We start from the raw sequence: 19,526 nt of genomic DNA on the forward strand, positions 1-19,526 counted from the left end.
TACTACGTAACGTAACGTAACGTACGTAACGTACTACGTACTACTACTACTACTACGTACTAAGTACGTACGTACGTACGTACGTACGACGACACACACACACACACACACACACACACACACACACACACACACACACACACACACACACACACACACACACACACACACACACACACACACACACACACACACACACACACACACACACACACACACACACACACACACACACACCCTTTGATTCCAACACTATCGCTCCACAAACATGAAATTGTATTCTCTTCTGCTTTGCCATGCACACCCCCGCCTCCATCTCCGTGCATGTCTCCTTGAGACAGAATAAAAGAAATGCAGAAAAGACAGAAAACATTCTTACTGTCTTCTACAATCCCAGAAGAAATACAGAAATGCCTCCTCGGGAAAAAGGGACACAAGTAGAAAAGAGAGAAGGGGGAGCCCAGCGGTTGCCAGTTGCAAAGGAGTAAGGAGTGAGGAGGGGCGAGCAGGAAGATGATGAAGACTGGATAAAGGGGAAAAAAGAAAAGATAATCACTGCTGCAAGAATGGAGACCCTCCTCCTCCTCCACAGCCGCCTCAAGAAATTACAAGGAGCCCGGCGTGCTGCTGTACGCTGAGGGATGGAGCATTATCCTCGCTCCCAGCTCGTCCTCCAGCAGCAGCAGCAGCAGCAGCTCTGTAGTAACACTTCTCTCCACTCGGTCCGGCAACCTCCCCATCCCTCACTCGCTATCCTCCCCTCCACCCTCCCTTCAGCATGTTCAGAGTCCACTCTCTCTCTCTCTCCCTCTCTCTCTCTCTCTCTCTCTCTCTCTCATTGTACTGGTTGGTTGGTTGCTCTCTCTCACCTCCCTCCCATACCTCTCTCTCTCTCCCCCCTCCTCCCTCCATCTCTCTCCACTCAATCATTACCCAGATACAGGGCATACCCCTCCCATACCCCTCCCACCCTTTATCTCTCTCTCCCTCTCTGTCTTTGATGTTGTGGAGTCTCTTAGCTGTGAAAAACTGTTTATTTTTTCCTTCTCACAGAAAGCAACATAGAACAAAGTGGGATCCACCCAACAGTGCAGTGACACACATATCAAACACACATAAAAGAGTATCCAATAACTAGCATACAATATCAACAAAACCACAGACGTCAATTAGCGACATTTCTCTCTTTTAAATGTATGCTTTCCATAATCCAACCATTATTTCCAAACATACAGAGCAGCACAAATTGCAGCAGTGCAGCCAATATGTGTATTTTCTCTTTCAAACACGCACAGAAATATGAATTAGAAATGAAAGAGATGTGTATAAGAGGATGAGGGAAGCCACTGCTGCAATGCTTATTACCATAGAGGGGGGTGAGGGAGGAGAGGTGTGTGGGTGGGTGGAGAGGGAGCTTTCTACAGACGAGCTGAACTGAATAGCAAGTAGAAATCAACTCCATTATACCAATCAGTGATGAGTGAAGCATGTCAAACTTGCCTCATGGCTTTAATGAGCTAACACCTCTTTAATTGGTGGGGATGAGTAGGAGTGGTTGGGGGGGGGGTGGCGGTCCTAATTGTCGTGTATATAGTCACAGTGATCAAAGAGAAAACAGATGCTTCTCAGCAGTAAGATCTCCCTCTTGTTGCCGAGGGTGATACCTTTAAAGACTGTGCTGGCCTGCTTGACACTTGGTAAATCTGAGGCCCTTGTGGATGTTCAAGTGAGATCCCAGAGCCCCAGACCTGCCAAAAAAAAAAACTGCTACATAGATTTCCACAGCGCAAAAAACTGCTCTCTTTACAGATGATGTTCACGCTACATGTCAGATGTTGATGAATATCACTGGATCAGAATCCATGGATTAATGTAAGAGGCAAGGTTTCTCACAACATGCTGTTCCACACTGTTACATTATGGAAAACAGGATTTGTATACAGTACTATGAAAAATGGCATCTATAACACAAACATGTTTGGATTTGTTTTCTCGGAGTACATTCTGATAAGGACTTTATATAAATCTTGTATAGTTTCTTGTGCATTCAAAAAAGCTGCAGTCTGTGCTTCAACTCAACGGTGATAGTGACAGTCAAACTCTGACCTCAGCTCTTGCTCAGTGCTAATAATAAACATCACCATCCTTCAATAAATCTTATCTGATTAACATTACATCCATTAACTCAAAGCATAACATTTGGAAACAGATGAGAATGAGATGTAACCTTTATAGCGGGGGCTGTCCACCTCTTCCCTCAATCATGACTCATACGGAGCTAACTTTTTCACACAGTATTAAAAGCATTACACCATCTGATCCATTGGTTCTTTAAATACGTTTGTATTGATTAGTCAGCCTGCATCCTCCATCACTGCTGCTTTGACTATCGAAGGGGTTTCTTACACAGCTTTTGTGGATCATGCTCAAGCAGGACCAACAGTATTAATTGGATGAAAGTAAGCAAGCACTAAGCTTAAAAAGGGTTGCTATGGGCTCCATCAAAATCACACAAGCAACTGCGGTTTGTACAAGGAGCCAGGGGAGTTGCCTTAAATGCAGACAGTCAGACTTAATAAAGAAAGATGACCATAATGATGATAACAGCGATATTCCTGCTTGTGCAGCTGACATATTTATTCAGCCCCCCCCAACCCACACAGGGTTTTGTTGGTATCATAATTTACACTAATGCACTGACACCTCAGCCAGTCATTTGGAAATCCTGCAACCTGTCACCTGGGAAATAATGTGCAATGCTAGGGCTCCTTTCTAAAGCGCTCTCCTCCCAGCCTAAGCTTGTTTCCTCAGGATTACACACTGACTGTGTGCTCTTTCCCCACAAGGGTTTCTGCTCTACTGCTGATGATGGTGGTGGTTAAAGCTGCACAAAATGCAACTCAACACAGTCAGCCATTTCACAGGGCTACTGCTGCTGTGCAACTCTCATATGACGGATCATTTTCCCCCAGAGTACTTAACATAGGGAATTTAGTCATGTGGCTACATAGATCGAATGGAACTCTGATGTACACAAGAGTAAAACGAGAAGCATCCAAGGTTACATCTAATGAATAATCCAATAGGTGGAAAACAAGCAGGGTTCAAATGTGGCACAAAATTGAATTCCACCACATTTTGTATCAAGAAACCCTGCATGGCGTACACAAGATTAAAAGCAGTGGGCAGTAACTAAACATCTACTAAAGATGTGTTCTTACATACAAATGACTTGATCATTTATAACATGTTTCAACTCTTTCCAAACTTCCGTTAGTGCCATGAGTGACACAGAAAAGATTGTGTTAAAGTTTCAGACATTTCCCTGTAAGGAGATGAGAGGCAGAAAGCCTTGACTGGATGTCACTAGGGACATGTTATAACAAAATAGAGAAAAACGTATGAGTTCAATGTTTCTTACACCCCAATCACTTACCTAATTTGAAAATAAACTTTTTTTCTAGGTCTCCGAATATCTTTGCTTTATTTCCCATAAGATCACCTCAGGACCCCTCTGCTTACCCGTTTTAGGAACCGCTGGACTAAACTACCCAACACTATGTAAAAAGATTAAGCTCCACGTTGACCATGTAGCTAAAACAGTAAGAAGCTGCTTATCCTAAACAATGAAGCATCCATGTTATCTATTTAAAACTCGATTCAAACAATAATTGACCAGCCACAGGGGACTTTGGAGCCACTTGGTTTCCAACCACTGCTCAGGAGAATTAACCTGTGTCCTATGTTACAACAGCTGAGAAACACAGGGTTTTCAAATTAATACCTTTTTTGCATCCCTTATTTTGTTCCGTCTCTTTAAATACACCATCTCACTACAAGGAATAAGCTCTCACTCTCTTTCCGTCCTAATTATAAGAACACCATTATACTTGGCATCAGAATTAACTACTGAGAGCTAGACAGAAAGGCGGAACTGGGTCATGTGCTGAAGGAGAGGAGGGGATCGATCGAGGGGAAGAGCACAGGTTGTATATGATGAAAGAACAGGTAGAGAGGAAGGCTGAGCAATAAACCAGGAGAATGAACGCTCGCCCCAAGAGAAGGAGACTAAAGATGAACCAAAATAGGAAACCTTAAGAGACAGTTAACAGTGGTGGAGTGTAACTAAACACATTTACTCAAATACTTTACTACTTACAATGTTTAGGTAGTTTACTTGACCATTTATTCTACTTGTACACATATATACACTGAAAAAAAATATAAATGCAACACTTTTGTTTTTGCTCCCATTTTTCATGAGATGAAACGTGCATTTTTGCTTTATTGGGGGGGTCTGGGGGGGTCCGAAAACCAGTCAGTATCTGGTGTGAGGGTTAGGGTTATGTTGTAAATCGAGTGGCCTTTGTTCGTCGTCCATAACATACGCCTGCCCATACCATAACCCCACCACCACCATGGGCCACTCGATTCACATTACCCTAACACCAGATACTGACTGGTTTTTGGACCCCCCAATAAAGCAAAAATGCACGTTTCAGTGACCTTTTATTGTGGCCAAACTAAGGCACACCTTTGCAATAATCATGCTGTCTAATCAGCATCTTGATATGCCACACCTGTCAGGTGTGGCATATCAAGATGCTGATTAGACAGCATGATTATTGCAAAGGTGTGCCTTAGTTTGGCCACAATAAAAGGTCACTGAAACGTGCATTTTTGNTACAGGAATTGAAGAAAATACCGTTTTGTTTCCCGCAAACCATCCTTTCTTGAACTTTAATGCTACAATTGGTCTTTTTTAACTATATTTAACAGGATGAAGGATTTTAGTCATGGACGTCTGGATCTTAAGTTATCAGAGCAACAAGCTAAGCTAGCTCGGTTAGCAGCGCCGAACTGCCCTGGAGAAACACATGAAACCACTTTATTCAGTGTTTTTACCTTTAATCACCGGGTCCGTTTGCTTTGGAGAGTTGATTGTGATTGATGGTTTGCTGTCACTCACTCAAGTACTCCTTTTGTAGCAAGCAGCAAAATAATTGTAACATGACGTATTTGAGTTAATTTGCCTACTTAATATCGCAAGTCCTAGAAAAAAAAAAAGAAAAATTAAGATTTTTTTTTAAAATCGTCACGTCCTGCGATGTGAATATCGCGGTTATCGCGGTTATCGTCACAACACGATATCGTACAGCCCTGGTGTATTGTCTATTATTATTATTATTACTGCTAAAGATTTGTTGAACTAGGATTTAAGTTTCAAGGCTTTATCGTCCTGTGCACAGCAGCTACAGTGTAGATGTGGCAATGAAACACTCAAGTCCCAGGCTCCTCCAACAGTGCAACTTATATATCGGACATAAAACAAATAACATAAGTCAAAGGAATGTTTTGAGATGTACAAAATAACATATATAAATAAAACAGATATAGTGCAAGAAGAGTCTATATACATTTAAACGGAATATGCTATATAGGTAAATAATTAGCAAGATGCAGACGGATGAATGTTGGTCAGGTGTTTAATAGTCTTATTGCCTGTGGGATGAAACTGTTTCTACGTCCGGTGGTTTTAGGAGCTCTTACTCTTAAATCTGCCACATTTTAAAACGGAAACTCCAGCCTTTACTTCAGGACAAAGCTGCTGCAGTGTTCGATGACTCTGTGAACCGTAGAAAACTCAGTGCACTCTGTTTTCCTGCAGAATTTAGTCCTTCACACTAAAATCTAATGGAATTCCTCCTTCTTCCCCCTCTCTGCCCCCCGTCCCTCCGTTGGATTAATGGCACAATGATTCTTTCCAGCTCTCTTCTTCCTTCCTCGACACAGTGTGCTGACACACTCACACACACATAAAAACAGCAGGAAAAGGTGTGTGTGTTGCCCTCCCTCCGCTACCTGTTATTGTGTGAATGAATGTTTTTAAAAGGAAGGTTAGCGGCGTAGAAAAGACACCGTCTTATCTGCCTCTTTGTCTCTTTTTTCACTGCACCACTCTCACCATTGTTGAGTGAACGAAGCGATTCAAAATCAATACACACACACACACACACACACACACACACACACACACACACACACACACACACACACACACACACACTTCTTGGACTGTAGCCAGGTGTGTGTGTGTGTGTGTGGGATATCGTCTCTCAAGTCCTATTCTTGCTGTTTTTATGCTCTTGACTTGTTCCATCATTTGGGGTCCCCACCCTGGTTCTGCAAGATTTAGTGCCAATGAAACACACACACACACACACACACACACACACACACACACACACACATTCTATATTTTATTCATGCTGACTGTGTTGTTCAATTACATTTTGCACTTCATTTTCTTGTCTATGATACAAGAATATAAGACCATTTACCACATACCAAAGAATCACATAACACTCTCTTTGCTGCTTTAAAACACATTCATTCCACAACCTTTTCTGTCAAAACAATTTTCCCATTTTACATTTTCACCCTGAAGCAAAAACAAACAAACATGGAAAGGTAGGTCATAGAGGGAAAACAAGAAAACGGTTGTGAAAATGGCCACATTTTTTTGCAATATGTTGAGCTGGTGGAGGGCATGCAGCAGAAAGGTAGTGTCCAAATAACTGTGTTCAGTATTGAACACCTGCCTGTCACACATGAGCTCCCGTGTCTCATACTGCAGTAAAACAAATGTTTGGAGAACTTCTAACCACTTTTTTTGTTCCTATGTCTTTGTCGAAGTACAAATGGGCTTTGTGTTATCCAATAAATTACCACATTTTTGCTACAATGTCAAAGTTGTCATATGCCTCCTGCAGATTAAATATGTTCTCACTCTTTGTTATCTCTTTGTATGCAGAGAGATAACAAAGAGTGCGAAATATAATGCTCACTTAAGGCTTTCTCAGCTTTTTTTTTGATGGATTGAACTTCCTGAGAGTAAAAAGGTGAACCATTCTAAAGAGAGACGTGTTATTCTCTCATTGTGCTGAAATCAATTTAAATGTCAGCCACATTCGTTTTTTGGAGCATTACAGTTCAGTTCATTCCTCTCCAGGACTAATGATTCATCTGCAACTCAATAATTAATTGTTTGGCCTGTGAAATGTTAGGTTGGCTATCACAATTTTCCTTAACCCAAATATGATGTCATCGAATGTCAATGTGAAAAACCTAAAGAAAACTGAGAAAAGCAGCACATCTCCAGGACTGAGAAAATGGAAACATGTTTAAATGTTTAAAACTTCTTCTAAAAAAATGACTTCAAAGATCAATCATCATAAAAACCCACAGAGAGATTGACAGGTTATGTTCTGTCATTGAACTTATCCTTTAGTCAGCTCGTTATTTCTCTATAGTAAAAATATGTTAAGCATTCACATATCTATTTGTTTTTATCCAATACATTCATATGGCAGCAATTTACTTGTAATCTATGTGTTTATCACTGACTCCACACTTGCTTTTTCCTATACATGTTACCAAAGTGATAAAGACTATCCCAGCATGCATTTGGTCGAAGAAAGGACAAAGGACTTAAACTCAAAAGCATAAACAGACAACATAATGATTTTGAATCCTTGTAACATGTAGGGAGAACATTAACAACTGACAGAAAACAGGTTGAAATAAGATTGATACCAATTTCATGTCTGTACAGTTAATGTGAAGCTACAGTTTAGCTTAGCATAAGCACTGGACACAACTAGCCTAGTCCTATGAAAAGGAAACAGTTTGCACCTATCAGCCCCTCTAGATCTAACTAATTAACCAATATATATATATTTTAAATGTGTTATGTGCTGTCATATATCTAGGTTGTGTATTGTAAACTGAAAGAGGATGTAAAAACACAGGCTGTGGTTCCAGTCTTGGAAACAGTTAGCTGTAGCTTCATTTTTTACAAACAGAAATTATACTGTAGAAGTATTGTATCTTCTTTATTGCTTTAACAATTCAGCTAAGATCGAACTATTGAAAATCATAGGGCCTATGTCTAGGTCTCTGTTAGTAAAGTTTCAAATCATCGGCGTAATGTGTGTATTCAGTCTCAACATCCATGTCTTTTATTTCATAATGGATTCATTAGCTGAGGATTTGTGCTCATTATTCTAACTGGTTTCTGTTTAATCTCTCACTGATAATGACCATTGTTGACAGTGATGACTCTGTTTCTATTTCCCAATATCTTTTGCAGAGCTGAGCTTTGTTGCAGCTCATCATCTCCCACACAAATGAGATTGTGTTTGCCGTCAGTCTCTTTTGAAAAGAGCATCAATACATTGATAATGAACATAAAATGCTTGAATTGATCATTAATTGATAATTTCTTTGGTTTAATTTAATACTTGAAGCACCATTTTAGGAAATGTGCTCAATTGTTTTCTTTCCAGGAGTTGGATAAGAAGATCAACATTTCTCTCGCGTCTGTGCATTAAGAACAGAACTGGACTTAGGAGTTAATGAGCTATGCATAAAGATCATACAGGATGAGGATCAGTTTGCCTGGTCTACACAATTCAAAGATTGGCCCACAAACACCTTTACCTTTCAAATGTGTTGAAGTTAAGCACGATTTTGCATTTCATGAGCCTGAATTTGATTATTGGACAGTCTGTATTTAGGTAGAGAGCAACATACAATGACTGTGTGTGTTTTGGAGAAAACCTGTGCTTGTGTGTCCCTCTGGAGAGAACTTAGGGATTTGTACCTTTCCAGACCATTTACATACACAAAAACCTAGATAACACAAAACAGGAAAGGGAAAACGCCAAAACCATAATTGGGCCTCTTACGTATTTAAAGTGTCCTTCCAGAGGGTCTCCCCCCAGAATCATGAGCACTGATGTCATGACATTTCTTTGTCATGTCTTACTTTCCCTTTCTCTCTGATCTGTGTGTTCCTCAGGGGCGCTGCGTCTAGTCTTTGACGATGAAGTTCAACTTGTTCAGAAGGCCAGAGGCCGTGGCGGCCCCCGAGCCCACCGGGGTCACCGGGGCCACCGGGGCCACCACGGCCACCGGGGCCACCTCGGCCCCCACCCAGGGCTACGTCTCCACTTCGGTGCCGGACCTCGGCCCTGGCTCCAACAACACAGAGATCAGCAAGAACGACATGTTTGAGGAGATCAAGAACAAATTCTTGAATGAAATTGACAAAATCCCATGTAAGTTATGATACAACTTAAATAAAAACATGAATATCGGCAAGAAGTAGTACTTCCTGCTGATATTCACGTTTTTGAAAATAACTTTACAGAACAATCTAATTTACACATCAATCTTAATTGTTGCCCTTTTGTTTTTGACTGACAGTGCCTCCTTGGGCTCTGATCGCCATCGCTGTTGTGGCCGCGTTGCTTATTCTGACCTGCTGCTTCTGCATAATCAAAAAATGCTGTTGCAAGAAGAAGAAGAACAAGAAAGGGAAGAAGGGGAAGGATGGCTTCAACATGAAGAACATGCAGGGCGAGGTATGACGCCTTGTGCTTCTTACACGCTGAAAAATAGTAACTGGATGTTTGAAGTGATATTTTGTCTCTTTTTTTATACATCAATTTACTATTCACGTTTGTATTGCTATTTATACCATTTATTGCTAATAATCTCTGTCTCTATAGCTAACCAAATTTGATCTTTTACCAGCAGCTTTTGTAGCCCAGACTGTAGAGGACACAAGGAGAGCTCTCTTCCCCTCCATTTATTCGATGTTGTTGTTGTGGTCGTTCAAATGTGTGACGTATTCCATTGTGGCCCCTTGGTGAAAAATGACACACTTTGTTACAAGTTGGCAAAGAATAATGAGCACTAAGAATTGGAAAGTTTCTCCTGTCAAGTTGCAAAGTATAAAAAGCAACATTTCTATGTGATGGATGAAGGCATATCACCCGCATTAATATTGGGAGACTTCGGAAGGAAAGTACAGTAAATCAGAGAATACATGTTAGAAAAGCCACTCATTTGAGAACTAATCAACTAACATCAGCATAGATTGCTCTGAGCTCCAGTGACAGTTAATTAAATTAATAAATTACTTCTGTCCAGGGTGTGAATTTATCGTCCCCAGCCCAAAACAAGAGTGTCATTTTTCACCATAATTGTGGTGGTGGTGTTGACTGCCTCTCTTCTTGTAGTGTGTGGTGTCTTGTGAGTTGAATCTCTTCCTCTCTCTGCTCTCCTCCTTTTTCCCCCCCGCTTTGTGTCTGTCTTGTGTGTGCCCCGTGTTTCTTGACTGTGGTGGACTCCCGCTCTACGGTAGGTGGATAGCTCACGTTGGCGAGGGGGTTTCATGGAATGAAAGTCGTAGCTTCCTTTGCAACTCTGCAACTTTGCAACTCTTTAATTTGTGCTGTGACAGCTTGAGAATGACACAATGGAAAGCTATGATGTGCTCCATAAACCCCAGAGAGGAGAGTTAAACACATTGTTCCTGGGACAATGTAACTGTAACTCACACCAATATGGAAAGTATTGGACTAAGAGATGATATGCAAGACACTTTTTAAACACTAAGAATATATGCATGTGATAAAGGGCATGGTTGGTTGTTTGGGAGACATGACAACGGTGATGATAAAACTGCATGAATAGAGCAATACACGCAAAACTGTCCTTTCCATTGAAATGCTCAAGGAGAACGTAGGATGTGGAGACACTGGATGGCCTGAAAGAAAAAGTCCTTTCAAAGTCAAGGCCACCTTTGCAGCGAGGCTTACATTTTCAATAATAACACTTCAGCAATAAGACTATACGTTATTGAAATAGCTGCCTGTGCCCTTTAATCCTGAAACATTTATTGTAATAATAGGGAGCCTTATTTTATCTTGAAATATGAAGGTTGTGAAACAAGTGTGTTATTTGAAATGTTACTGAATTTCTTTTCCTATTTGCCTTTAATCAAGGTTCGAGGTTCTTTATTTGTCATACGAACATAGCTACAGAGTAGTTATGTCGATGAAAATCTTAGGTCACAGGGTTCTCCAACAGTACAACACAATAATACAGAAAAACAGACAAATATAGTGCAAGTAAATATTAAAAAGAAAAATAATCATAATCATTTTAGTTCGCCGAAATGTGCTGTTGTGAGCTACTGTAGTTCCTTAGGTGTTTACATAAACACGTCCTTCATTTGGTGAAATTAAAAGGGCTTGGACAAAAAAGAAAACCATGCCAATACCTGATTGTTTTTTGGAAAACTTGTATGACCCCTTTTAGTGGAACTAGCATGCAAAGCCTCCATTGCCTCTGGCTGTCACTGTACTGCACAAGCATGCCAAAGGAATTGCCCAAAAAACAGGAGGAAAAGGTGTCCAAAACATGAACATGTATATATATGTGTTACCAGTAGAGATGTCCTTGGTTATTATCATCAGGTGCTGTGCAGGTAAGCAGCAACCAGAACATGTATCTCCCATGTAAAAACTGCTGGAGCTCCAGTGTCTGTGGCATGCTGGCTGTGGTGGGGAGCCCTGTCGTCTGACTCCAGATCCCCAGATCCCCTGACCCTTAACATCCTATTTCATCTTCTTACTTCCACACCACAGATACACCAGGACGAGGATGATGATGACGAGGGAGAGACTGGACTGACGGAGGAGGAGAAAGAGGAAGAGGAGAAAGAAGAGGAGAAACTGGGGAAGCTGCAATACTCCATAGAATATGACTTTGAAAATGCAAAGGTCTGTGGATGTCACTTTGTAATGCTGTTTAAAGAAGTAATTCAATATTTTTTGGAATACAATAATCAGTTTTCTTACTGAAATAAAAAATATTGATGGCACTTTCTTGTCTGAAAGGGTTGATATGAAGCTACAGGTAGCAGCCGGTTAACTTAGTTTAGAATAAAAGGGGAAGCAAGGAAAAACTGTTAGCGTAGCTCTGTCCAAGGGTAAATCCATCTACAGTACCAGGACCTCTAAATATAAAGATATAATGTGCTAATAAGTACCGTTTAATGGAGCTAATTTTCTGATTTGATTTTGAGGGCTTTAACCCTCAGAGTGGGCTAGCCGTTTTCTCCTGTTTTAATGCTAAGCTAACTGGCTGGGATAATAATACTACATCAAAGTCATTATTACTCCTTTAAGGTCTAACCCTTAAAAATGTCTTGACGGCTTCTTCTTGAAACATCAGCAGAGCAACATCATAATTCATTTTCAAAAGCTAAATATGTCCCAAAAAAAATAGATTAGCAATAATTCATGATGAGGGAAAAAAACTAAAACATTTGTCAGAGATTCAGTAACTTTTATCACCATTACTGTAATACTCTCTGAGGGGCAGCAGAGGGGTTATGCATTACATGAATGAATGAGGCTCAATCTAAGAAGAATAACTCAACATTTATCAAGTCGGAGAGTAAAATAGGTAATGTTATTGTACAAAAAAAAATAACAATGTGAGAGTTCTTTGACATTGAAGAATGCCCTCTTACATTCGAAAACATTTCCAGTTTGGCAAAAAAGTGAGTGGAGATTGATTGCGAGGCTTAAGTTGACGGATGAGTTGTATAACCAATCTCTGCAGCAGTAACCCTGACAGAAATGAAAAATCGTACTGTACAATTTCTGGATTTCTGTCTGATAGAATTCTGTTTCCTGTCCCTTATATCCCGCCCACACCTCCTCTGCACACAGCTCACAGTTGGCATCCTTCAAGCTGCGGACCTCATTTCCATGGACTCAGGTGGAACCTCAGATCCCTACGTAAAAGTCACGATCCTGCCTGAGAAGAAGAAGAAGTATGACACCAAAGTCCACAAGAAAACACTGAACCCTGTCTTCAATGAGACATTTATATTCAAGGTAAGTCAGTATGTTGCGTGATAAAACTAAAAAATGTGGTGCAGAACAGCAACCTGCTTTAGAATCTGCATAAGAATCGATGCTGCTGTGAAGAGAAAGACAGACATTTATCAATCATTTATACAGTACGATGGATAGGAAGTTTGCAGAAATAGTTCTCCTGCCCGGCTGCCAGTGTGTTCTCACTGTCTGTGCAGCCTGCGTTCTGTACATGCTGCTCTCTCCCATCCTAATAAAGCCTGAAGAGACTTTATAACTGGCTCCGGGTAACACTGGAAGCTTTGGATGCCTACAAACTAGCAGCAGCAGCAGCAACATTTTTTAATTTATTTTCCAGAATGACTGATTTTTTTCTTCCAGACAGCCCAAGAGATGCTCATTGCCATGTTACGTTTTTCAGCTTTAAGGTTTTTCAACGTTAAGGTTTTTGTACTGCTTACTTTGTGAGTGTTTTTTATAAGAGTGTGTCTCCAAAGGATGGACATTTAATAAAGGTTCATTTTTATGTAGCATCTTCCACTATCTATAACATCTTCCAACCATGTTATTGGATTGCTAGTTTTCCTTATTAACAGAATATAAATTATTTGATTATTTGTATTTAACTTCAAACTTGTTCTTGTCAATTTCCCAACGTTTTTACTTATTTAATGACATTCCATAGGAGCTGAATAATAAGTTGGCTTACCTGTCTATCAGATGCACGTCAAATAAGTCAGAGGATTTCATGTGAACATGTGAAGAATTACCAAAATTCCTCTTGAACATAATTAGTTAACAATAAGAGTCAACTTTCCAGAAGAGATTCATTTTACCTTAGATTTGGCATTGACTAACATGTGAGGTTTCAAGGTATAACATGGTTGTGTCTTTCCCTCAGGTGCCCTACGAGGAGCTCGGGGGGAAGACTTTGAGTATGTCTGTTTTTGACTACGATCGATTTTCCAAACATGACGTGATTGGGGAGGTGAAGATCGCCATGAAGTCCATCGACCTCGGACGGCCGATCGAGGAGTGGAAGGATCTGGAGAGTGCAGATCAAGAGGAGGTGCGCTTAACAATCAAACTTCTAGATTTTAAAGAAGAGCGGTATTCATATTCCACACATAGAACAATAAATTGTCAGGGACTTGAGTTTTATGATATTCCCTAGACTGCGATATTTCCCAGAATAACCCTTTGAAAAACAGAATCACCATATCTTTCACCTCATTCGATGCTGTTAACTTCAAAATCTGTCATTGTCACCACAAGGACAAAACAACTTAGAGCATTTTGCTTCAGCCCATCATCATTTTCCAAAACAAGCAGTTTGCTGCTGTTGGCTGATGAGCGTATTGTTTCTGTCTATCCTCTCTGTGCTGCTCAGCCTGAGAAACTGGGAGACATCTGCATCTCCCTCCGTTACGTCCCCACCGCCGGGAAACTCACCGTCTGCATCCTGGAGGCCAAGAACCTGAAGAAGATGGACGCCTGTGGATTATCTGGTACAGACAAATTACAAAGCTGTCAAGAGAATCTAGATCACAATAGTTTTATGAAGTTTAGTCCAGTTGGAATCAGTTTTGGAATCAAGCTTTTTTGTGTTTGTCTGTACGACTGTAGATTTGAATAATTGTTCGTAACGTGATGTAACAGTAAAAACATTTTAGAAGATCCTTGCACTAAATCACAGTTCTGCATGATGGCCAAACATATCAAATTGATTTTCACACTTAGTCTCAATGCAAGTATGAAATGCTTCAGAACTGTTCTTTGTCATGCAAGTACACTTGGGAAATGCAGTTCACAACTGTAATCCAATGGCCAATTACACATACAGTTTATCGCGGAAATAGAGAACAATCAATAGAGGAAGTAAGTAAAAATGATAGAGTATATCAAAAGGGATAAAAGCAATTGCAAACAGCACCAAACTAATTTACAATAATTTGTCTAAGTGAGCTCCATTGCTGATCGTCTTGATGCCCATTGCAGATCCTTATGTGAAGATCCAGCTGCTGCAGGGCGGCAAGCGTCTGAAGAAAAAGAAGACTACAGTGAAGAAGAACACCCTAAACCCTTACTATAATGAGTCCTTCAGCTTTGAGATCCCCCTGGAACAAATGCAGGTATAGTACACATCAAAGTCATATATGTACAGCAAGTACATAAAGTAAGTAAAACAAATGTTTCTCTACTTTAAAAGCAGTTAACACACATTTTGATGTCGTTATACCTGGAAATGAATGTCCTTCTGCCTCTCTTTCTAGAAAATCTTGGTGGCGGTCACAGTGTTTGATTATGACAAGATCGGTAAGAATGACGCCATTGGAAAAATCTTCGTGGGCAGCAAGGCGACCGGCCTGGGTCTGAAGCACTGGTCCGACATGCTGTCCAACCCGCGCCGCCCCATCGCCCAGTGGCATCCATTGCAGCCAGAGGAGGATATCGATGGTCAGCTGGCAAAATTGAATGCAAAGAAGTAAAGTGCTCCACCAACCAACTAAAACTCAGAGCCCCCACCCCTACTTTGCATGAAACCCATGACTTTAACACGTTGTGACTACCCGTCATGAAACCTGCTCAGCAAAAAAGAGACATCTTAGAATATTCGCTCAATCATGGTTAAGTCGAGAAAAAAAAAACGATTTTTAAGCATCACATTTCACACATTAGCGTATGTTGTGAAGAGTGCCGTTGAGAGCTATCGGGTGACTGGTTCATGAATGATCGACGGTTGGTCTTTCTTTCGTTTGAAGAAACTCAGAAACTGATTCTTAGGGTGCTGACACGGAACGAAACTCTTGGTGAAAACAATGCTGGAAATAAAGCTTTAGTTTAGTTCATAGAGCATGCTTTACTTACCTCCCCACTGCTCTGCATACATCACACCCAGTATTGTATCTTGCTAATAAGTGTGCTATAACTTGCAATAGAAAGAACCGTAGTATTGGGTTATTTCCTGCATAGTATAAGTCTATTAAATGCAAAAATATTGTATTGAGGGTGAATGAGGTCAGCGATCCATGTTGCAATATATATTTTGAAGAGAAATCTACATACATGATTGTCTTTATTCATTTTATCAGCTTACATGTGAGCAGAAGAAAAACACATTATGGAACAGTTGATCTAAGTTGCTTGTTTTGTGTTGCCATGTAGGCACGTCTATGCATTTGACTTCAGCAGTCTGTGTCAGACATATGTAATGTTGGACAGGAATACAAGGGTGCCTTTCCTGGTGTGACACTTTGAGAAATCCATTAAGACTCATTGTTTTATTTTGAAGGGAAAATCATTAAAAAAAAAAGTAGTCAGGGACACTGTGAATGTGCCATCTGCAATCTGTCTTGAGCTGTGTAGACCACTTTGATGTAAACTTTACTTAGCTGTGGCCAAAGTAAGGATACGAAAAAGCGTATCAAGGATGATCAAAGTATTTATAACTGTGCTTCTTCTACATGATGCTCTTGCTTTCTTAAAACAGTGCCATTTAACTCATTTTAGTTTTTTGATTATATGTCCAATGTTGTAGTTTACCAAACATACTGCAGTACACTCATTTATGGGGAAAAACACAAGGATTTCTGTCAAAGACAAGATGTTTTTATAGAGAATTTGAAATGTCAGATAGCCACACTTTTTAAGACAATGTGAGGTCAAGTGCAAAAAAGCAGGTTCCTGAAATCTCAACAGAGCAAGTGTTAGCCGACATCTAAACATATAATACAATAAACATCTTCTGGACCATTTAGCTTGAACCAAATAGAGCTGCAGAATCCAGCATGTATCATGCCTCGCAGTGTTTCATGTCGTTTGGATCGCTCTCTCATCGGCCACAAGCTTTGTAAACCTGGAGCCAAAGTGCTGCGACCTCTTCACCAATACACTGTTAGACTGATGTGGAGGGGTATGGACGCAAAAAACACCCAATGGAGATTTCTGTCTTATAAGCAACAACAAACTGTGAACATTTAACAGCTCTGAATTGAAGGCATTGAAATACTTTACTTGGAGAGTTCATTTGAGTTTGAATAATCCACTTAACTTAAAGACTGAACAATTTCCAATTTTGGGTAAAGATAAAAAAAGGATTTACCTTAAACTAGATGCAAGATAAGACTTTTTTTGGATATAAAAATCCAGGTTCATTCAGAAACCAACATTTATTATGAGAGAATAAACATGGATAATATGTAATACCAAGGATAACCCATGAATGAAATTATGATTTAATAAAAAGAAAATCAAAGAAATCCTCACGTCGACCATAATATTTTTAATTCGTGAGATGCTGATCCTTGGTAGATTTACACACAGTAAACAATAAGCAAAGTATAGCATTTTAACACATTTCCTGATGAAAGAAAACCGTAATAAATAGTTGTAACATGATTATATTTTTAACATTCTGTAAAATCAGATTCAGCAACTGGACACTTTTCTAATTGAATTTCAGAAAATTAAGGAGAAAACCGAATATAACTGGAGTTCACCTGCAAGAAAATAAAAATTCAGAGAAATTATTTTCAAAGTAATATTATACTGTAAGTATAATATAATTCTTAAATTGCAGTGTTATTCAAATATAAGGTTTAGTATCCAGAAAAAGTTATATTAGTTAGGAATAAGGTGTTCAGTTGTGTTTGAAAAACTCAAATGTGTGCAGCCTTTCTTTGCCTCCATAGGAGGAAGGATTATATTTCTGCAGACAGATCCCAGCCGCACACTGATTGGTCCTTGCACAGTACCACTTCTTCCTATTGATATCATTATGCATCACGCAGATTTGTTAATATGCTACAGCATGTACTCGCAAGATAATGTAAATAGCAGCATGTTTTAAAGAGAAACCATAATTATATTGTGTAAGTGTGTTTGTGATCTGTGTCATTTTTGATAATAAAACAGAGTAAAAAAGAGTATGCACTGACTGCAAAGTGTATGTATTTTTGCTGATTGGGACTGAATGTAAGTCTTAAGAATCCATGTTGGGGGTCACACTCCTTTAATGCCTGGGATTAAAACGAGTTTGCTTTGTGTATCATATGTAAAAAACACAAAAAGATCCACTTTGTTGCCATAAAACTGCATGTCTGTCTTGTTTCCTGTCATCGTTTGTATGTGTCCTCTGTGTTAAATCCAGTGTTACAGAATGCCTGGGCTACATGTTATTATTGTTCATTTCTGCTTGCACCTGTTATGCAGTATGTTTTGATGCTGAACAGTAAACTGTATATATTTCAAAAAAAGAGAACATATTTAGCGGGTCCTTGATTTTCTATCTCAGTGTACCGTAAGTGTTTCCTTCATTTACTCCTGCCAGTTGGGTGTTAAATCTAAATTAAATGTAGATATAGTGGACGGCTTGAAGCTTCTTTTTCCCTCCGTGCTTCATAAAACTGTACACCTTCTCATCTTATTGAATTTCAAATAAACCTGCTCTCACATGTCTGATTATATTTTGTAACATAATAAATCAGTCAGTAATTTGCATATAAACGTAACTTTGTTTAATGTCTTTTTACAGTATATTTATCACAATTTTTTTTGCTGGATTACTTCTGTGGAATATTATTATTGCATATTATTGATGCAGTCCTCTGAAAAGAGCTCCAGTCATGACTTTCAGCCATCAGTAATCTATTCATTGACTAATGGATTGCAATGGGATGAGCTGGTGTTACACTTGTGCATGCACCGACATATCAATGCTGTATCCATCATGACGTCTCCAATATGGGGAATTGGTTACCCATTGCTCCTTTAAGTCACTATTATTTGCTGATGAATACAACTTTATCTACAGTGCATAAAGATGAACAATCGTGATCTGGATGACACTCCATTTTTTAGAGCAAAATGTAGCTATCTCTATGTTTGAGAGGCGGAGAGAAATACGGACCACATATATTCTGAAAATTCAATTCCTCAAAGTGTTGTCAAATTTAGGTTCAAATCTTATTGTGAAAGAGCGCCACATTGCTTTCTTTTCTACTGCGTGTGTCAGTTCATTCCTTACTGGGGTCATTTCATATACTCACGCTCCTCTATCTATACTGTATATGAGCTGCCACCAGAATCTGTCTCAAAGGTTTTGTGTTTTTGCAATAGAACCATTAGAGCGTGTATTTGTTTATTGCTGTTTTATTGATGGATCATATGAGTCTGTCACTTTTCTGCAATGCAGGCAACAAAATCCCCGTCTTCCTGGGTCTCTCAAGCGTTCTGGAGCGCAGATGAGACCCAAACAGAGCAGAAAAACATTCGCAATGCAATACTGCCAATCTACTGCTTCAATAATAGTCTTCAGTCCTCTTATGTGAACATAGCCATGATACAGAACATCCAAAGACCTGATCATCCCCCAAACTTTGTCCATCAGGCAATCACTTTCCGAGCAACATAGACAAGGGAAATGCTTTGACCTCTTTCTGGACCCTTGTTTTGTGTCTTGTTGTAGAGGTCTGTCAGTAGTTGTGCCTTTTTGTGAACCGCATGATTTATTTCCGTACGAAATCCATGTTTTCCAGCAAAAAAAGGAACAAAAACCACACATGTACTCATATATCACTCTGTGTAGAACTGAATTACTCAAGGGAATCAAAATATGGGATGTGGTCAGGACGTATCTGTGTGTTGTCAACATGTAACCTTAGGAAATAAAGGCATTTTCAGTAGCCTCGTCCTGTGTGGTGTGTAAATGGAATACGAGGGTGCTCTTCCACTTTTTGTCAGTGGGTGGCATCATGCATGTGCTGTATGAGAAAAATAGAAGGGTGA

General features: G+C 39.7%; 1 protein-coding gene across 2 annotated transcripts; it reads left to right on the forward strand.

The window, feature by feature from the left end:
* The first annotated feature begins 8,867 nt into the window (after positions 1 to 8,867).
* syt2b (synaptotagmin IIb) lies at positions 8,868 to 19,423 on the forward strand. 2 transcript variants are annotated; one of them, XM_010769605.1, is made up of 8 exons: positions 8,868 to 9,122; positions 9,271 to 9,428; positions 11,502 to 11,636; positions 12,594 to 12,761; positions 13,642 to 13,809; positions 14,131 to 14,248; positions 14,739 to 14,872; positions 15,014 to 19,423. In XM_010769605.1, the coding sequence occupies exons 1-8, from the start codon at positions 8,888 to 8,890 to the stop codon at positions 15,227 to 15,229; spliced, it is 1,332 nt and encodes a 443-aa protein (XP_010767907.1). In that variant the 5' UTR covers positions 8,868 to 8,887; the 3' UTR covers positions 15,230 to 19,423. The 2 variants fall into 2 exon arrangements, with proteins under 2 accessions (XP_010767907.1, XP_010767914.1); XM_010769612.1 differs by having other exon boundaries at positions 11,511 to 11,636.
* The last annotated feature ends 103 nt before the right edge of the window (positions 19,424 to 19,526 follow it).

The sequence above is a fragment of the Notothenia coriiceps genome, unplaced genomic scaffold (assembly GCF_000735185.1).
Source record: "Notothenia coriiceps isolate Sejong01 unplaced genomic scaffold, NC01 NC01_scaffold00000339, whole genome shotgun sequence".
Classification (NCBI taxonomy): domain Eukaryota; kingdom Metazoa; phylum Chordata; class Actinopteri; order Perciformes; family Nototheniidae; genus Notothenia; species Notothenia coriiceps.

Coding starts and splice junctions, on each gene's coding strand:
- syt2b (XM_010769605.1), top strand. CDS start 8,888: ATGAAGTTCAACTTGTTCAGAAGGCCAGAGGCCGTGGCGGCCCCCGAG. Junction 11,637..12,593: donor ATGACTTTGAAAATGCAAAG/GTCTGTGGATGT, acceptor CTCTGCACACAG/CTCACAGTTGGCATCCTTCA. Junction 14,249..14,738: donor GGACGCCTGTGGATTATCTG/GTACAGACAAAT, acceptor TGCCCATTGCAG/ATCCTTATGTGAAGATCCAG.